The sequence below is a fragment of the Pongo abelii genome, chromosome 9 (assembly GCF_028885655.2).
Source record: "Pongo abelii isolate AG06213 chromosome 9, NHGRI_mPonAbe1-v2.0_pri, whole genome shotgun sequence".
NCBI classification, from domain to species: domain Eukaryota; kingdom Metazoa; phylum Chordata; class Mammalia; order Primates; family Hominidae; genus Pongo; species Pongo abelii.
Window position 1 is genome coordinate 92,740,830 of NC_071994.2, and position 21,767 is coordinate 92,762,596.

Genomic DNA, 21,767 nt, shown 5'->3' on the forward strand with positions numbered 1-21,767 from the left:
GTGACACTAGGCCTGGCTAATTTTTGTATTTTTTTAGTAGAGACGAGGTCATGCCATTTTGGCCAGGCTGCACTTGAACTCCCGGCCTCAAGTGATCTGCCTGCCTTGGCTTTCCAAAGTGCTGGGATTATAGGCACACGCCACAGTGCCCAGCCAGGCAGTTTTATTGTTTTAATATGATAGACTATACCACACAAATCTAAGTGGCATAGCCTACTACACACCTATGGTATACACTATAGCCTGCTGTTCCTACAATAGGCTACAAACCTGTACAGTATGTTCTGTACTGCATACTGTAGGCAACTGTAACACAATGATAACTATTTGTGTATCTAAACATATTTGAATACAGAAAAGGTACAGTAAACATATTGGTATTATAATCTTATGGGACCACCATATGTGGTTTGTGGCTGACTCAAATGGCCCATGAATGTATCTGCACACATATATGTATACATCCTATGGTTCTGTCTGGAGAACCCTGACTAATATAAAAACTATAATCTTTGTTTTGCAATTTTAAGTCCTTTATGCTGCTAGTTTGATATCACTTCTGAATTTAAGTGAAAGCAGTGAAAAATCTTAGAATTGCAAATATTTTCCAGAGCTCATCTAAGACATTTTAAGAAATTTTTCACAGTTTAATAAGATTGAGACTCAAATGAGATGACAATCACAATCACATACCAAATTAGATCTTATAAATTTACTTGTTTGAAAAATTGTGTTTTGATTTCTAAAGTAGGATATTTTGGGGAGCTTTCTCACTGTTTTAGTTTCACTATTTTGCATCACTCATCATTACCTTACTAATTTAAAGTCATGTCTAAAACCTGAATATTATGAAAGCAAATAACTTCATCATTCATTAATGTCTTCTCCATTCAAGTGGACAATATTAATACACTCATTACACACATATACACACACACCTATGTGTACGTATATGTATCAACTCCATATATTCATGATGAATACATATCTGTTGCAGCAAACACTAGATATTTTAAGTTTTTCAGAACTATATTAAACAATCATAGAAAACACAAAATAACAACAATTAGTATCCTTATAATTCATAAAATCTATAGTAAGAATATGAGTTACAAATGGTATCATTGTGTAGATTTAAGATAATGAGATTTTTTAACACTAATTTATTATTGTGTAAAGGAAAGATGATATAATTTTATCATTATGTTTCACTCACCCCTGAGTTCTTTTAATGGTTCCCACAACGATTCTTCCAAAAATAATTTTGTTAAGTTCACCTCAAGGTCAGAAGCTTATTCACTGCAGTACTGAATTTCAAAGGTCACCAAAATGCAGTTCTAGGTGCAGTCCTTCTCCTTCAGAGAAAACTGAGCTTGTCTCATCTGTGTCCTTTTATAAGAATCTGTGAGGACCACACCCACCTCTTTACGGGTATTTAGAGCATTCAGAAAGGTGGAGACAAAGATGATTAGGTTTATGCAGTATTTAGAACACACCTTCGCAGCTCTGATTAAATTATCATCACACTTTCATTCTGAACACCAGTGCCTGAATGAATCATATGTAACATAAATCCTGTTAGAGCATACATAGGCTAGAAATTAACTAAGATGCATTTTATACTGTTTATTGAGTTTCTTCCATGATACAGGCATTCCTCTAAGTGCACATTTATTTATTCTAGAGAAAGGGTCTCCTTCTGTAGTGCAGTAGCATAATCATAGCTCCCTGCAGCCTTGAAATCCAAGTAATCCTCCTGCTTCAGCCTTCCAAGTAGCTAAGACTTTAGGCTCACACTACATCACCTGGCTAATTTTTTTTTGTTGAAATTTTTGGTAAAGTCAGTGTATGATTCTGTAGCCCAGGCTGTTCTCCAACTCCTGGCTTCAAGTGATCCTCTGGTCTCGGCCTTCCAAAGTGCTAAGAGTACAGGTATAAACCACCTCATCCAGCTTAAATGCTGCTTTAGTACATTTATAGGATATTTCCAGAGAAGTCCAATGGAAGATAAAACTTTCCTTTTTGTTTTCTGTTTTCTACCACTCTAAGAGAAATCACTGATTAACCAAATAAACCCGCTAACCTGGGGTCTCTCATTGAATTTACAAAACTTCACCAGTCTCATGGGTGAAAGATGAGTTATTATTTTAACGCTTTTCTCCACATAGTGCATGATTTCCTACAATGACTACGAGTGCACCATGGGAATTATTTTGGGGATTATACATAACTTTTAGGATATAGGCAAATTCACAAATACAGAATCCAAATGATAGGGATGGACTATGTTTTTCTTTCTATACCAAATCTTTTTGTTGTTATATGAAAATTATTTTTTAAAAAGAAAGAGATTTCAGAAGGGACTACTCAAATATCTTCTGACAGAGGAATTCTTTGCCAATGGTCCAGAAGACTTATGGTCAAGACTGTCAAAACAGGGAAGACAAATCTATCAGACCCATGTCTGTCCAGGTTCAAAGACAAAAGCAGAACCCATAAGATACATGTATAGTTAGGGAGATTCACATATGAATTAAGTGCAAAGACTTGGCTTACACAATTGTTGGGGCTGCTTAAGCATATGTGAGAGCCTGGGTACAGTCCATCAGGAAAAGAAATCCCCTGCTGGCTGGATCCCAGTGGTCATGAATCAAAGCTTTGGTTTAAAGTCAATAGGGTGCAATTGGAAGATTAGAGTCCCATTTGCTGTTTAAAATGTTGTTTGAGGAATGCCTATGTATTTCTTTAAAGGACTTTCACTGATGAAGTCAGGCTTACTTGGGTACACGTCTTAGTCACAGGATTAGGACCTTTGCTTGCATCTGCAAAATGCCTTTCCAGCAGGTCCTAAGTAAGTGTTTCATTGAAGAATAATAAGGTATGTCTATGCCACAAAATGGCTACTGCCCTCATTTCCCTCTTTGTACATACATGTACTCAAGTTGACACATCATAAAATCATCCAGAGTTTATATTTCATTAAATACAAGGATTTGGACAATAGATTTTCTTGTTCTATTGTCAGTTTACTGTCCAAGACCACCAACTGACTGACCACCCTGTATGCACGTTCTGTACCTCAATAAATCTAAGTAATTAATCAAAGTGTCCACACAGAAGTAAGATCTGCGCTGGTTGTATGTGGGGGCCCTGTTGGCTCAGTCCTGGACTCCAGAGTGGGAAATTTGTGAAACCTTCAGTCATGGAGTGGATCCTGCAGACATTCTCTGCTTAAATTCTGGAGCTCCGTGGTGGGGCCCTGGTACTCCATTACAAGGTCTGATGATGCTGTGTATCAGGAAGGAATTAGGGCAAGGAGAGAAAGGAAGGTAGGTAGCTTCTGATTTTATTTCAACCACTTTTTGCACCACATCATTCACTTATTCAAACACTCGGCTTTTGGCAGCTGAAGCCTAGAGCACTGGAAATTAGGAGCTTTCAATTACAGACCTACCTCTGTCTACTGTGGCGTTATCAAGGAAATAACCTATTTTCCTACTGGAGTCTCAGACCATGAAACAAATATAAGAAAATAATTCTCTTTAGAGTTGGCATTTTGTAGGTTCCAAAAGTCCTACCCAATCCAGAAGAGAGAGTAGAGGTGGGTATAGGCAAGAACAATCCATGATGTGGATACACTCCAGCCAATTTGGAATTTGTCTTATTTCCCAGTGCTTCTCCTTTTAATAAAAAAGATACTTTTTTGTACATGAGACTGTTTTCATTCTAGCATCTGAAACCTACCTCTACCACAAAGTTTTCTGTTGAATTACAAATCTATTTTTGAGAATCTGGTAATAGACTCTTTTTTTCATCTGGGTTCTAAAACTCATGGGAAAATCTTTGTATGAAAGTTGGTGATCTATTTCTGCTTCCTTAACATATGTAGAAATCTGACTTTATTTAATTCTGGAAATTTTTTAATTTTTATAAAAATGCCATTCTATGATAAATACCATTTAAAACCTAGGTATTATAACTCCTTTGACATTTTGTTTGTTTTATTTGCACACATGGAGAGAATTCTGCATATTTTTTCCCATGCTAACAAAATTTATTAATTTTCCAAAAAGTTATATTTCACTTCCTGGATCCTGAATGTCCAGGGCTATCTTTTCTTTAACACATTTTTTTGTTTGCATTTCTTCTCAATTGTTTTACCCGTTTATTGTCTATTTTTCTACAAACCCAAGTCATTTGCTCTTGAAACCTCTTATCAATTTGAGTGGAGAGAAATATGTTAGAAAAAGGAAGGGGACAATGTGATACATGGGCTATGATGTACCAGTTACTGTGCTGTCTCCATGCACACATTGTTCCTAATCTCCACAGAAAATATGCAATATGTTTAGCATTGTCCCAACTTTACATATGAGCACATAAAAGGTAAGCATTTTTTGTTGTTGTTGTTGTTGAGACCGAGTCTTGCTCTGTCGCCCAGGCTGGAGTGCAGTGGTGGCGTGATCTTGGCTCACTGCAAGATCCACCTTCCGGGTTCACTCCATTCTCCTGCCTCAGCCTCCCGAGTAGCTGGGATTACAGGCGCCCGCCACCATGCCCGGCTAATTTTTTTGTATTTTTAGTAGAGACGGGATTACACTGTTGTTAGCCAGGATGGTCTCAATCTCCTGACCTCGTGATCCGCCCGCCTCAGTCTCCCAAAGTGCTGGGATTCCAGGCATGAGCCACCGCGCCCGGTCATAAGCAATCTTTTTATGTTCCTGTTTCCTGTATGGGATGGATTCAGGGATCAATCCCATGTCGTCAACTCCATAAATCCTCAAATCTCTCAATGTTGTCTCACTTAGAGCCACAGAAACACATATGATTCCTGAAGTTTCTTTCTCTGATGAATGAAACATTCAGTTCTCGAATATTGCTACATTATCATTAGGCTGTAAAAATCAGAATCGAGTAGGTTTTCTTCCTTGAGAAAATAATGGAGGCAACAATTACTACCAGCACCCTAGGTTTTAGATTTCAATCATGTTTTTCGTTTTCTATTTTTTCTTTTCTTAGAGACAGGGTCTCACTCTGTCACCCAGACTATAGTGCAGTTGCTGGATCATAGCTACTGCAGCCTCAACCTCCTAGGCTCAAGCTATCCTCAACCTCGGCCTCCTGAGTAGCTCTGACTACAGGCAGACACCCCCACTTCAGGTTAGTTTTTAAATTGTTTGTGGAGATATGGTCTTCTTTTGCTTTTCTGGCTGGTCTCAAACTCCTGGACTCAAACAATCCTCCTGCTTCAACCTTCCAAGGCACTGGGATTACTACAGGTATGAGCCACTGTTCCCAGCCTCAAAGCATTTTCATAGCAAAGAGTTAACAGAATATTTTCTTCTCTAGATTCAGTAGACACAAGATTCTTGTATTTTATTCTTCCCATATCTGGCCGTGTATCCTGTTCTCAGACATTACATTGCCAAGTTTATTTTCCATTCATCTTTCCTAGCACAGTATAGAAAAATGAGCACTGTGGTGTAGAGTTTTCACATTCTTTCCTGAACCCTGCCAGTTCTAATGGTGCTTATGGACTTAGCCATTTCCCTTCACTGGAATCCATTGTTGTTTATAAACAACACTAAGTGTTGTTTATAAAATGTCCAAGGAACAGAGCAGAATGTAAGGTTAGCATGTCTTGTGTTTTTACCTACCCTAAGCCAAAAGGATCACGAGTACTACATATAGAAATCTTTCCTCCTTAACCCTGTCACATTCTACTTGGATGCTGTGGAGAAATAAACCCGGTGTATCCCCTTCTGCTACACAAAATAATACTATTTGTCTTAAACTGATGTTTGCAAAATTTCATCCACAGATTTCAGTCACATTTTCAAATAAATCCATTATAAAACCATGTAATACAAGTTGACTGTTTGTTATTCACGATGTTAGGGCCAGAAGAATTTCAGGTTTTGGATATTTGTGGATTGCAGAATATTTGCATATACATAATAAGATATCTTGTGTATCAACCCAAGTATAAACACAAAATTTATGTTTCATATACACCTTATACAGATAGGTTAAAGATAATTTTAGACAATATTTTAAATAATTTTATTCATGAAGCAAAGTTTGTGTACACATGCCATTTTATTACCCTTTGTGAGTGCTCTTGCTTGGGGGCATCCAGGTGGACACAGAAAGATATATTGCAACTGAAGGGGCTGGGAGAGTCTTTTGTCCACTGAGAATATGTTTTGACTGTTACTTCTCATATGAGGTCACGTGTGGGATATTTCAATTTTGGTGACATTTCACAGCTCAAAACATTTGAGATTTTGGAGTACTGTGGATTTTTAGATATTTTGATTAGTGGTGCTCAACCTGTATGTTATTTCATCTTTTTTTCTCCAGGTAGGAATGCAAAATGCATTTTTGTTTTTACTTGTATTACACATTATTTCCAACTCAAATTCATTATGCATATTGTTGATCTCTTCAAATTTTGATGAAAAGTCTCAAGTTATATCAATTACTATTTTCAAAAATTTTTTATAATAAGTAGATTAAATACCATGATAATCCACAGTTAAAAAAATAAACATAAATTCATGTGCTTGTATTCCAGTTGGGTTTTTTTTTCCCAAACAATGAGCATTAATGAAATGCTATGCCTTAAAGCCTTTTTCTAAATATATTTGAGAATATTGTTTGAAAGTAAAAAATTGAAAAAGACTGAATGTACCATAATAAATGACATTTGTGCTTAAGAAGGCTGTCTTTTTCAGAGATTATTTATAAAATAAAAATACACATTTCTAACCTCGTCTCAGGTAAGAGCTTGTTACTGATGTGCTACTTATGATGTTGAATGTTGTTAGGCTAACAGGATGCACTGGTAATAGGACCCTGTCAAGCTGAACTTTCCCGATTTAAATGCTATCTCACCATTCCTGTGCAGTATGTTTTTATTAGAATTCCAGCAATATGTATTTTAATATTGTGACCTAAATAACAAGCACACACAAAAAATGATTTCACACTGTGTATGCCGATGTATTTTAAAGTCTATGAAAAATATTGTAGGTATCAGCAAGTAGAACAGTGCTTCATGCATAGAAAGGGACCAATTAATGCTAAGTAAATGTTATTAGTTACTTAAAGAACTTTGTATTATGTAAATACATCCAAACCAATTATTATTTGGGTGGTAATATGATAGCAAACCTAGATGCAGAGTTAAGAAGAATATTGAGCAAGAAAGGGTTAGGAGGGTGTGAGGAGTAGGCCACAGAGAAAGTTAATACCTATGATTTGCTGAGTCAGAGTTGAAAGCACCCATAGGCTAAGTAGATACCTCCCATTCTGACCCATTTCAGCAAAGTATTTGAATCTTCCGTGTTTTTCATAATTCTGGGAGTTTAGAAAATGCTTTAGAGAAGTGAATGAGCCACTATACTTTTATATTCATTTATTTATTGTGTTTGGTGATTTGAGAATTTCTCTAAGTCACTGGAGATAGAGCTTCAGAATATTGATGTCAGGATACAAATCTATTTTTCAATTTTATACCCATAACCCATTCTCCAAAGATGACCCCTCTGTTAAGTAATAGTAAATTATCTTCAATGTCATTTAAGTTCACCAGTTTCTCGTGAAAGGTTTTTAACTTTAAAAAGTTTAAAAACACAAAAAGCCATTCTTTAAAATTAAACATGTATAAATCAAATTCTTAAAAACCAATCCAGTCTGGGCGTGGTGGCTCAGTCCCAACACTTTGGGAAGCCAAGGAGGGCGGATCCCTTGAGGTCAGGAGTTCGAGACAAGTCTGACCAACATGGCAAAACCCTATATCTAATAAAAATACAAAAATTAGGCTGGAATAGTTGTACAGACCTGTAGTCCCAGCTACTCAGCAGGCTGTGGCAGGAGAATCACCTGAACCTGAGAGGCAGAGGATGCAGTGAACCCAGATGGTGCCGCTGCAATTCAGCCTGGGCAACAGAGTGAGACTACATTTCAAAAAAAAAAAAAAAGAGTCTTCTACTCTTTAAAAATCATGGAAAATCTAGTATTGTAGATAAAAGTAGAAAACAAAATCGTTCTTCATATGTTTTAGGTTTTAATAATGAGTCATTAAAAGATAATTATAAAGTCACTTTATGTGGACTCAAAAAGGAAACATCAGGCCACTGTGGCAGCTCATGCCTGTAATCCCAGCACTTTGGGAGGCCGAGGCGGGTGGATTACCTGAGGTCAGGAGTTCAAGACCAGCCTGGCAAACATGGTGAAACCCCCTCTCTACTAAAAATACAAAAATTAGCTGGGCAAGGTGGCAGGCACCTGTAATCCCAGCAGGAGATTTGCTTGAACCCCTGGGGTGGAGGTTGCAGTGAGCTGAGATCCTGCCACTTCACTCCAGCCTGGGTGAAAGAGCCAGACTTCATCTCAAAAGCAAAAAAAAAAAAAAAAAAAAATGTAACATTGTATAATGACATCAGACAACTGATTTAGTTATCTATCATTGGAATGTATTTGTAGAAGTTTTTTAAAATTTTAATCGATAAAGCAATTATACAATTAAATAGAGCCAATCAAAAGGACTAGGTTTTGCCTTTGAAACTGCAGAAACCTAATCTTCCATTAAGGGTGTATCCATGCATAGTTTAAATTTTTAAAAAAATGAATAAATAAAAGGAATGTAGTGAAGTGTTTTAAGAAAAGTTTCTAACTTTGGAAATTCTACACAATGTACATGTAACAAAGTTCAGTCTTTCACATTATTAAAAAAAATAAAAACCCTCAGCGTTGGCCATTAGGATGCCAAGACATATCCAGCAAATGCTCAATTATAAAGCATCTAGCCTGGCTCACTTTGAAAACTTTTCTTCTAAAATTGTCTTCCTGGGGCCTTTAATACTTGACTCTAATTTATAGTTCTAGAAACTATTGAGTTTAGAGAAAGTAAATTCCAATCTACCCTTTTTTAAAACACCTAAGTAGGCTTAGGACTTTCTTCCTAAAATGTATGAACATTATTGTTCAAGCCTGTCATCGCAGCACATTGAGAGGTGAACACAGGAAAGGAGTTTGAGGAAAGCCTAGGCAACATTGCGAAAACTCGTCTCTCTAAAAAAATAAAAATTAGCGGAGCATGGTGGCATGAACCTGTAGTCCCTGGTACTGGGGAAGCTGAGGTGGGAAGATTGCTATAGCCAGGGGGGTTGACACTGCAGCTAGACAGGATCCAGCGACTGCACTCCAGTCTGGGTGACAAAGCCAGACCCTGTCTCAAAAAAGAAAAGAATAAAAAATATCTCACTAATATTTGTAATGTTTATTAGGTTGAAAACATTTTGGATATATTGGGTTATAATGTTTTATTAAAATTAATTTCAATTGTTTCTAATTGTTTTAAATATCATTCAAAAAATGCATTCCCTCCCCTCTCCTTTATAGTTTCCCTGAAAATACATGCACTAAAGAAAAACAATGAAGAAAGCATGTTTAATTAAATAATATTCAAAATACAAAACAAAAAAACTTTTGAAACGTATTTAAGACAATGCTTACAAAACAATGTATATCATTAAATGCATCTGTTATTAACAAAGAAAGGTCTGTTGCAAACAGCCAGAAAATTACAGCAAATTCCCATTAAAAAACTAAAAAAAAATTAGAGAAATTGCAGAAAATTGATTAAAAAGCATGCAAAAGATAAATCAACAAATTCAAAAGTAGGCTCTTTAAATAGATAAATTAAATTAATAAATTCCCAATGAGATTCATTTAAACAATGGAGGGGGGGAGTTCAAATCAAGAATAAGCAGGCAAACTCATAGGTCATCCAGATATCAATAAGCCAGTATGAATATTTTAGGAACAATTTATACCTATACATTCGACAATTTTGATGACATGAGAAAATTTCTTGAAAACACAGCTGACTAAAACAGATGGAAGAGAACGTAGAAAAATGAAAGATATGATTTGGATTCTTAAAATTCCCTGTATTATTTAAAAAACAAAACTCACAAAGAAAACTCCAGTGATCTCTTTCAGCGAAATTTTCAAGGCATTTTAGAAAGAAATAACACACTTTTAGACAAATTCTTCTAGAGAACAGAGAAAAAGCAACACTTTCTGACTTATAACTTTGTTTTTCTCTCATTTTTTTCTTTCCTTTATTTAGACAAGTTCTCCCTCTGTCACTCAGGCCAAAGTGCAGTGCATGATCATAGCTCATTGCAGCCTCCAACACCTAGGCTCAAGTGATCCTCCTGCCTGGTCCTCCTGATTAGCTGGAACTACATGTGCTTGCTTCCAGGCCTGGGTAAAAACATTTTTTTTTTAGAGACAGGTGTCACCCTATGTTGCCTGGGGAAACCTGGAATTCCTAGAGTCAAGTGACCCTTTTGCCCAGCTGTCCAACTAGCTGGAATTACAGACAGGAGTCACCAAACTCTATTCAAAATTAGTTTTCTGTGTGTACTTTGTTAAAGATAATTATACACATAATTATTGTTTAAATAATTATTTATGACATTGCATCATATTTTAATGTAAATATACATGCTGTACATCTTCTACATGTCCATACGTATATACTTATGTAAAGTATCTAATTTAAAATTATTCACCATGGCATAAAATCAAAAAAGTACATTTTATTTGTGTATAAATTCACCATTGAAAATGGTCATAAAATAGGGAAGACAACAAAAAAATTAGACAAGTAAATTCACCAACTGTTGTATATAAAGTCATAGTATTTAAAACACAACTAAGTGCCTAGGTGCACTTTTTTACGAGAGCTCCATAGATGGGTTAGTTATTTCATTTAATATTTTAGAGGTGTACGTATTCAGATAAATAATGACTGGAGACTTATTTAGCAATGATATATTTTAAAACTAGACTGACACTTCACCGGCTTCCCATGATTTCTAGATAACAAACTCGTCTTTTCCATGTTCTGAAGCCTGTACCTGCCTCTGCAGCCTCATCTCCCATCAGACCACTCTCATTCTTGTCACTCTAACTCCAATGGCCTGGAGCTCAACTGTACCAGGCTTCCTCCATCCAGGAAGCATTTGCATCTGCTGCTGTCACTGCAAAGAAAGTTTCTCTCTATCTCTCTTTGCCAAGTTAATGTATTCCTATTCCTCAAATCTCAGTGCTTTCATATCTTCATAAAAGCCTTGTGTAAGCTTGCATTCAGCACCTCCCTCCTACTACAGACCCTCAAAACATGTACTGCTCATTTATTGAGCTTATAGTTCTAATTGTATATTTACTTGTGTGATTCTTTAATTATGATACATCTCATTCACTAGTCTGGATGTTCTAGCAGGACTGAAATTGTCTATTATAGTTTAATATAATTTATTTCTAATACCTAGTTCATTGTCATTAGTATATGCTTGTTGAAGAATAAATAAAACATCTTTAATGGAAATATAGATGATACATTTCAGTTTAAAATAATAAAGCAATTGTTTTTAATTGTGAGAGCAATTGTTTGTGAAATAAAACATTACTTAATGAAATAATTGTTTCAGTTTTAATGTCTGTGAACAACCTATGTCAGGTTAAGGTTCTTGCATATCACTCCAAAATCCTCTACCTTCTGTTGGGCTATAATCCCGTAGGCATGATTGTCTGTACTTTATAAATCCGATCTCCCCATGTTACACCCTTCCCCAATGTTACACCCTTCTGGGTAACCTAATCTTCCCATTCCACTTCTTTCTCCAGACAGTAGCCAATCCCAGGAAGTGGGAGTGTTCTTAGGTGAGTCTAATCACTTAAAAAGCAGAGTTGTCCAGGGAAGACTTCTCCAGAGAAGTCAGACTGAATTGTCTGGAGGCTGGGCTTTGGTGAGCTCAGTGTTGCTGCTGACCTGGATATCCATGAATCTTCTAGACTTGAGACAATACATCGCAGATTCTGGTGTGTATGACATTTGTAGTGAAGCCCTTCATGCTTAATTTTTCTTATACAAATACTTTAAACTCACTGGCCGGGACATTTACATCTTGTCTAAGCAAACGAGTAGCTTACCCAGTTATTTGAAATAACATCATTGTTTAAAATATCTGTAATTAGAGCATGTATAATATATTGGTTTGTGTTATATCAAGTTTTTTGACTGGGTTTTTTTTTTTTTTTTTTTTGAGATAGGGTCTCACTCTATCACCTAGGCTGGACTGAAGTGGCACTATCATGGCTCACTGCACCCTGGACCTCCTGGGCTCAAGCAATCCTGCCGCCACAGTCTCCTGAGTAGCTGAGACTACAAGCATGTGCCATCACGCCAGCATTATTTTTAAAAGAATTTTTAGTAGAGATGAGATATCAATAAGATGCGCAGGATGGTCTAGAACTGCTGACCCGAATCCATCCTCATACCTTGGCCTCTTCAATGCCAGGATTAGAGGCACGCAGCACTATGCCTAGCCCCCATTTTGTATTATATTACCTTATGCATTATTTGGCATGTTATGTCTTAGCAGCTATAATTCCACTGTATTTGTGTAATTATGGAATCCAAAAAGAGCTTACAATTTTCAATATGTTACATATACGGAATAGACTTTTTCCATTTCAATTTTATTTTGTAAATTGGCATATGTTAATTGTCTGTTCAGATCATTTGCCCATTTTTTAATTGGGTTGTTTGCGGTTTTTTTTTTTCTTCTTTTTAATTTGCTATTGAGTTATTTGACTTCCTTGTATATTCAGGGTATCAATCTCCTGTCCAGTGAATAGTTGGTAAATATTTTTTCTCATTCTGTCAGTTGTCTTTTCACTCCATTGATTGTTTCCTTTGCTGTGCAGAAGATTTGCAGTTTAATATAATTCCAGTTGTTGATTTTTGCTTTGGTGGACTAGGCTTTTGTGATTTTATTCATACAATTTTTTCTCAGATTAATGTCCTGGAGCATTTCTCCTATGTTTTCTTCTAGTAGATTTGTTCTTTCAGGTTTTACATGAAAGTTTTCAATCTATTTTGAGTTGATTTTGGCATAGGGTGAGAGGTGAGGGTATAATTTTATTCCCTGCATGTAAATATCCAGTTTGCCAGCAGTGTTGATTGAAAAGACTGTCCTTTCCCCAGTAAATACTGTTGCTACCTTTGTCAAAATTCAGTTGGCTGTAGAGAAGTGTAACAGTTTCTGGGTTCTCTGATCTGTTACGCTGGTTTATTTGTCTATTTTTACACCAGTACCATGCTGCTTTGCTTACTATAGCTTTGTAGTATACTACATGTCATCAGTGTAAGTGTTAAATGTGTAGGATTCATTGGAAAACCCTTGTTGTAAAGGTCATGTTTGTAGTCCTTTTCAAATCTTCAATGAGCAGACTGGATTTGAAAAGTGTTCAAATAGATCCCATCAACTGGTAAAGACTCCCAGGAAGTAGGGACTTTGATCGCTGTGGAGAAACACAGGGAATAAAGATAAATTGGTGGTCATGCTTCCATTAATTACATCTCTGGATTCTTTAAAGAAAAAAATTGAGTGTTTACTTTCTTTTTTGGTTTAAGTAAAAATTGATTAATTGTTGCTGAGTACTTTCATAGCTTGCATAGTCACCATTTCAAAATATGAAGATACTCTGATGGTCTGAAATCATTCTGAGCAAAAACATTGTCTTGAATAAGAAATAACAATTTTTCATTGTATTTATGTAAAGGTTGAATTTTGGGATTAACATTAGAAGCATAAGTTCAGCTGTTTATAGTTACAGGAGTTAAGTGTTGAAGCCCATAATGATTAAACTAAACACACTTAGATTAAACTTAACCAATTTTTAATTGTCTTTAGAAAAGTACATGTGTTACTTGGGTGCCAGAGAGTGAGACTAAGTATCCCTGTATAAGTTCCACTCAAGGGGTCATGGAGGAAAAGAAAGAGAGAGAGAGAGATGGGTTTGTATGGGTTTCTGGAACAATCAGCTAATAGAAGTAACTGGGAAGTTATCCTAATTGTTCCCTTCTACCCCAATATTCAGCTTGCCCAAATAACTTATAATTGAGAACATTGCTTGTTTTAAACTAAAATGATGCTTGTCTCATTTTTCCACTTGTGTTATAGTATAAACCCATCTTGCCTATATTTACCACATCTAGGTCTGTACTGGGCTTAAGTTAACAGGTAGATTGAACAGAGCTGAAGCAGACAAGAACTAGCCACAGGCCCTTCCCCCTCCATGTGGTCAAAAATAATTTTCTCTCTTAAATTTTTCTGTTTTAAATTTCCAGAAACATGGATTCAGACACACTGCAAACCTTCCAGAGGGAACTCTGTTGCTTTATCTGCAGGAACTACTTAATGGACCCTGTCACCATTGACTGTGGGCATAGCTTTTGCAGGCCCTGCCTTTGTCTACTCTGGGAGGAAGGCCAAGCTCCAACGGGCTGTCCTGTGTGTGGGAAAATCCCCCAGAAGACTGACTTCAACACCAATATTGTTCTCAAGAAGTTGGCTTCTCTTGCAAGGCAGCACAGACCTCACAACATCAACAGCTCAGAGAAGCAGATCTGTGTGCTACATGAAGAGGAAAAGGGGCTCTTCTGTGAGGCAGAGGAGAGACTCCTCTGTGGGCCCTGCTCTGAGTCACCAGAGCATGAGGCTTATGGCCACAGACCAATAGGATGGGCTGCTGAGGAGTGCAGGGTAAGTGACACCTCCAATGCAACTGGGAATCCACATGATCCTAAATGAGAGAGAAAATGAGAGCTTATGATAATAAAGGTGGAGAGAATGGAGATGGTGAGGTTCTGAATTTTCGATATAAATCTCTAGATATAAATGTGTTCTGGGAACACGGTTTGCTTTTGCTGCAAGCTTGACTTCTCCAGAGCCAGGATATATGAAATCCAATTTCTTAAAAAATTGATTAGCTGTTGGGTCTCCTCAAACTGTCTACTATATGTTTCTGTTACCTCTGATATTCCACATATTAGAATCAAATTAGGTTAACTTGTAAAAACTCTGACCACTTCAGGGGAACTCACATTTACCCTTCTCTCAACAACAGGCTTTTCTCATAAAAAGGGAATAACATATCCAGTAACGTCTTATCTGCTACTAAAGGTCATGTCTATTTTGCAGGAGAAACTTCTAAAGAAAATGGATCCTTTATGGAGGAGCACTCAAGAAATGCAAAACAATCTAAATCAGGAAATTAGCAAAATCCATTCATTAACGGTAGGGATAAAAAGGTTTTATGTTTTTAATGTAGATTGGCACAATGCTAGCTTAGACTTCTTAGCCGAATTCTGCTTATCAGTTAAAAAATAGCAGTGTCCTCTTCCCAGAAAAAAACAAAAGAGTGGTTTCAAATGATATATCAGCAGTTATCATTATACAGGCCAACAGGAGCTGGTGCAAAAAATACTAGTATGTACATGTATATGAAATAAACAGGGCATGATAATTATTCCTGATGTAACCTTGAGGGTTTAGATAAAACTTCCAAGGCACTGAGAATAGGATAGCATTGAGTTGTTTAAATCATTGTATTCACATCGAGTAGTTTAAAGTTTTGCTGTGAAGGTGAGGAGAGAAATAGAGAAATTAGTGGAGGAAAAAAAAACCTGAAGTAATTTCTTTAAAAACTCGGTGGTAGAGTGTATACTGAAATATTTAAAAATGTTTAGAAGAATCAGGCAAAGGAACAAAATAAAATTAAGAAGAACCAGGTAAAAAAGACAGTAATTAATGAAGTAAGAATCCTGTAGAAGCAACACAGGCAGGGATCTTGAGTCCTTTTGAGGTACTGATTTATACAGAAAGGGAGACTAGGAGGAACATGAAGAAAGGATGGGTAGAGGAGACTAGCAAATCTTCAAGAACCTTTTCAAGTATGAGACACAGAGCTTATGAGTTTACTGCTTGCATATCCTAGGAGAATAACAGTGAAGTGTTAAGTGTTTTGCTGAGAGTGAGGAGATGCAATTCTTTTAACTGAGTATCTCTGCAGGACTATGTGGCCCTCAGGAAAGGGATGATCAGATATCAATATCAGAAGTTGCGCCAATTTCTCCTGGAGGAGGAGCAGCGCCATCTGGAGACAATGGACAGAGAAGCAGAAGAGATTGTTCGACAACTCCAAGACAGTGAAGTAAGAATAACCCAACATATAAAAAAGACGAAAGACATGTACAGAGAGCTGTGGGAGATGTGCCACATGCCTGATGTGAAGCTGCTCCAGGTGAGGAGGGAGGGTCCATCATCCAGAGTCAGGAAGACTTTGTTGGGTAATGATGCCAGGACATTCATATGCTACCTGCAAATGTAACTACTCTTAGATAAGTGACACATGCTCCTTGGCTCTGTCATTGCGTTTGTCCAGTGACTTGTTTTTGCATATTCTGGTAATCTTTGGGAGATTTTTGCCATTTTGGTAGATCACATAGGACGAAATCCTCTTCAGTATAATCAGGAGTACTAGCCACAAATAAATGTTATCCAAAATCAACCAAATGCTAGGCCAGGAGAATATTAGCTTTGTTAATAAAACTCAATTTAGGTTCCCTAGTACATGCTCACTTCTTGGGATTAAGCCTGGGAGATGGGTGACAGTGAGAACTGGATAGCCGCGTACATCACTCCACAGTCTTATTCTCAGTCCCTTGATTCCTAATGCCCACTGAGGAAGACCACCATGGTTCAGTTGAGGTTCTGTTATTAACACAGCCTTGGATGGTTCCTTAGAGGTGTATCAATAAACCTACCTGGTTAACCCAGAAAAACAACAAAGAATACTAGGGAAAGTAGGACAGAATTCTCATGATTAAGTACTTGTGTTTTTCTTTGCAGGACTTGGAAAACATACTGGAACGGTGAGTTACACTAATGAACTTTGATTGCTGAGAAAGTCATTCCCTTACTGATAAAGTCAATGTACCCTTGAAAGTCAATGTACCATTGAAAAAGGTGGGGATTAGGTTCACTAACCACCTTCATGCAATTCCACATACTTGAAAACCCAAGTATAACTTCTGACTTTTCCAAAACCAAGCTACGAATGACCTCTTATTGACTGGAAGCCTGTTGATACCATAAACAGTCAATTAACATATATTGTATGGTATATGTATTATATGCTGTATCCTAACAATAAAGTAAGCTGGAGAAAAAAAATATGATTGAGAAAATTACAAGGAAGAGAAAATATATTTATTACTCATTAAGAAGTTGATCACCATAAGGGTCTTCATCTTCATTGTCTTCACATTGAGTAGGCTGAAGAGGAGGAGGAAGAGAAGACAGTGTCTCAGCAGTGGCAGAGGCAGAAACAAAAGAAATGGAGTGGGAGGCAGGAGAGGCAGGCAAGCTAGGTGAAACTTTCATTGAAAAAAATCCACTTATAAGTGGACCCCCAAATTTCAAACCCTTGTTGCTTAAGGGTCAACTACACGTTTTGAGGTATTTAGCATTGATCTGTGGCTATGTTCCGTTTTGGTTTCAAAGGAGAACCTGGGACCTTAGGCTTCTTTGTCTCAGAAGTTTCCTTCTTATCTGGCTGAATGGATATGTATCTAACAACAGTGTGCCATTCTGGATTTTCTTCTACCCACTCACCCCATCTTCTCCAGCCCTGCCCCAGCAAATCTTAAGAAGATTACTCTGAGTTATCACAAAGTAGTCTCCTATTCTGGAGAGGCGAGAGGTGAAAAAGAGAGGAAGGAGGGAAATGCCCTAAGGACAGGAAAGGGAGGGAGGATTTGTTCCCAGGGATATCAATAGCCAGGCCCTGCTCCATCTCTGCACTCCCCTGTTGTAGGCAGAATCTAAGAGGGGAATGGCTGCCTCAGGATCCTCAGCGCCAGAGCAGACAGGCTGAAAATAGACTCCTCTGGTTTGAACAAAAGTTCAAAACCTTTAGTGTCAGTGGGCATTCCCTGTAAGACCCTGACTGCATCACTGGTGACAACTACTGACTGAGGTCCCAAAGGCTTTGGCTGAGTTTTCTTCTCTCAGCAAGAATCCCAGGATATCTGTATACTTTCAAGAGGCCGGAGGGGGAGAGGGAGGAAATGACACTCAGTAATTTTAAATTAGGATCATGTATGAGATAATGGAGAAATTGGACTTTAACATGTTAAATTTAGATAAAAGTAACATTGCTATATCCTCAATATAGTTGAATAAAATGTATACTGAATTTAACAAAAAAGGGAGATTTCTCAAGAAATATGTTGGACGAAAATCTGAAACATTTGTATGACTGTGTGATTATCCCTGGACCTAAAAGTGTAACTGAGGTTGTTCTTTGCAGGACAGAGTTGGTGCAAATGGAAAAGCCCCAGCCAGTGAACCCAGAACTCACTTCCTGGCACATCACTGGAGCGCTAGATATGCTCAACAAATTCAGAGGTAAGAGCCAGCTGCTTGGCAGTACAGCCTCAACTTCTGTTTAGTGGATTCCTTGGTTGAGCTATTACCCATTTTAGTTTTAATTTCTGTGAATTTATCATATATTGTAGAAATAATATTTATCATAAAAATTAGAAAGCTTTGACCAACCAAATAACTAAAACTTCCATAAACAGAACAACTTTACTGCTGTAAGATACATTTCACAACAACTGGAAGCTGAGAGTTCTGTGAAAATGGCCCAAACACGTAAAGCAGCCATTAGACAACAGAGGGCTAAAACCAGGATTAGACTGAATGAAGCAGTGGCTGACCACGTCATGTAAAAGCAGAACATGATCATCATTTTCAGAAACTTCTAAAGTGCACATGCATGGAAGTCCATCAAATTTTGATGTTTAAAAATGGAGGAGGTGAGGCCGGGCACAGTGGCTCATGCCTATAATCCTCCAAGGCTGAGGCGGGAATATCACCTGAGGTCAATGGCTGGAAACCAGCCTGGCCAACATGGCAAAACCCCATCTATACTGAAAATACAAAAATTATCTGGGCATGGTGGCACATGCCTGTAATCCCAGCTACTCGGGAGGCTGAGGAAGCAGAATCGCTTGAACCCAGGAGGCTGCAGTGAGCCGAGATCGCACCACTGCACTACAGCCTGGGCAGCAGAGTGAGACTCTGTCTCAAAAAAAAAAAAAAAAAAGTAACAGGCATGTTTTATATCCCATTAAATAAGAGCATCATAGCAGAGTGAAGTCTATTTGTTAATTATATTGAATACAAACAATGCAAGTGGCATTTTCTACTAAATAAATAAAGAATGTTACATATCTCTTGAAACAAATCATGCAAAGCCAGACATTAAATCATTGATTCATACAGTTAATGATATGTTTGTTTGTTTTTCTGTGTGATTTTAAGGATTCTTCTGTGCTGTAGAAGTCATAATAACCCTTGATCTTCATAGATGACAGTCTCCAAAGTCTTTTTGCTCCCTGTATTCTGTCACTTACAGGAGGTACAAATAAAGCCAGTACCTGGGCAGATAACATCTGACTCCCACGTAACTCCTTGATCTGATTTTTGTTCTTCTTGCAGTGGATGATCTTCTGAGTAAGGAAAAGGCGAGTCACTATATGAGCCTTTCTGAGGATGTCAGAAATGTGATATTTGGAGATGACCATGATGGTGCACCTGGGGAGTCCCAGAGAGCAGAGAACTTTGCAGCATGGGGAGCTCAGGCCTTCTCCTCCGGCAGGCATTACTGGGAAGTGGATGTAACCCACTCCTCCAACTGGATTCTGGGAGTCTGTAAAGATTCCAGGACAGCAAACACAAATCACATTCCTGCTTTTGAGGAAGCATTTTTTCTATTTTCTTCAAAGAGAAACAACCTCTATAGCCTCTCCAACATCTTTCTTCCCTTAACTCACTATGTGCAAAGACCTTTGGGCCGGGTTGGGGTGTTTCTGGATTATGACAACACAGTTGTGAGCTTTTATGATGTTTCAAAAGGTTCCCTCATATACAGCTTTTTCCCTTCCTCTTTGTCTTCCCTTTTGACACCTTTCTTTTGTTTTGGTTCCCCATGAAAGTCAGGTTTCATTATTTCCTAGTGAGCTCTCTTGCCTAAAAAATCTTCCAATCTCGAGACCTTGTCATGTGAGACAATAGGACAATGTGTGAGCATCTTTGAGCTCACTGTAACTTGAGGAAACAAAATTATTATCTGGGTATGAAATGGGATAACCACATTGACATTATACATTTGTTTCCTAAATTTTACTTTAATAAAGAGTTGTGAAAAACCATAACTGTCTGATTCCTGGACATTTTATACACCCCAAAATGAAACCCAAAACTCTTTATCATTACTCTCTATTCATTGCGCCTTCCCCACCCACTCGACTCACAATCCCTTTTGTACTTTAGATCTTTGTGGATTTGTGTATTGTAGATACTTTATGCGAAGCAAATAATACAAAATATGGTCTGGGTCATCAGTTACTAAAAATTGCTGATTTTTGTAAATGTGTAAATATATTAGTATAAGAGTGAACTGTACTGTCTTACTGACATATATGCTCGATTATAGTTCTTGGTTTCAATGGCCCTTGCATGCATTCCAAAGTAGCATCATAAAATGTAAACTTAGACTGGAAAAGCTTTGAAAAAGTTTGTTCTGATGCAAATAATTTTTAGCTGAACAAATTCTTTTTTTTTTGCTTCTAGCATAGATTATTTATTTATTTTTTTATTTTATTTTTTGAGACGGTGACTCCCTCTATCCCCCAGGCTGGAAATACAGATGCCTGACATGGGCTCACTGCAACCTCCGCCTCCCGGGTTCAAGCGATTCTCAGCCTCCTGAGTTGCTGGTATTACAGCAACGCCTGGCCAATTTTTGTATTTTTAATCGAGACCACAGGATTTCACCATGTTGGCCAGACTGGTCCCAAACTCCTGACCTCAAGTGATATGCCCGCCTCGGCCTCCCAAAGTGCTGGCATGACAAATGTGAGCCACCAAACGCGGCTGATTCTTATCTTCAATATTCTCATAAATGCTGGATTCAGAAAAACTACTGGTTCATCAAAGTCATTTTATTATCATCTATGTTTTCTTCAATGTTAACTTCAAATTGGGAGTCTTGGTAATAAAAGATCAGTAATTGTGCATTGTCTTTCATGATAAATTTGGTCCATCCTGACTATGTGCCATTCTTTGCAAAGGATAAACAGCTTGGGAGTCAGATCTGGAGTTAACGAAACCTGCAGATTCCGTAAGCAAATAAGTAGAGACGCTGTGTTTAAATTGTCGGAAACCATCCTTGCCTCTGGGATATTTCCCTCTTATTGGGAAGCTAACTCATATGGCTCTAGAAATAGTGTACTCCTACGTGTTGTTAAGAATTTGCAGGTAGGTAAATCTTCAATGCTTTCAATGAATTTCCCTTCTCTTAAAAAGTCTGTGAAAACCATCTTCTAAAACTTCTTGCTTCAATGTAATTTTATTAAAAAAGATGGAACCAAAGCCAGAGGTGGTGGTAAAGGCTACAGCCAAACTGAAGGGTCTCAGCAGCATAGGAGACAGGAGGCTCAGAAGAGAGCCAGGCAGAAAACATCAAAACCTCTGGAGACTATGCATGCACCTTGTGCTTCTCTTGAAGCCCGATGCCAGCGTTGACTCCAGCACATCTATGGTCCTTCAGTCTTGAAGTCTCCAGATACCTCAGTCCCCTATTACAAAAGTTTCAGAATCTGTTTTCATTTGGATAGAAAAGGGGGTCAGAAAATTAAGAACTTTACCAGGTTTGGACAGAGCAAGCTGGGATGGTGTGGTAGGTATTGAAATTAGCCGTGGATACAGAAACTTGTACTTGGAGAATAATCGTATTTGTTGTGAATTTTCAAAAGACAATATTGAACC

At 37.6% G+C, this 21,767-nt stretch overlaps 1 protein-coding gene across 1 annotated transcript; it reads left to right on the forward strand.

Annotated features, from left to right (window-relative positions):
• Positions 1 to 13,834: 13,834 nt before the first annotated feature.
• On the forward strand, positions 13,835 to 19,930 carry LOC129048874 (putative tripartite motif-containing protein 64B). Its single transcript, XM_054525498.2, has 6 exons — positions 13,835 to 14,630; positions 15,069 to 15,164; positions 15,940 to 16,170; positions 16,779 to 16,801; positions 18,241 to 18,338; positions 19,437 to 19,930. The coding sequence occupies exons 1-6, from the start codon at positions 14,220 to 14,222 to the stop codon at positions 19,928 to 19,930; spliced, it is 1,353 nt and encodes a 450-aa protein (XP_054381473.1). The 5' UTR covers positions 13,835 to 14,219.
• Positions 19,931 to 21,767: the final 1,837 nt, after the last annotated feature.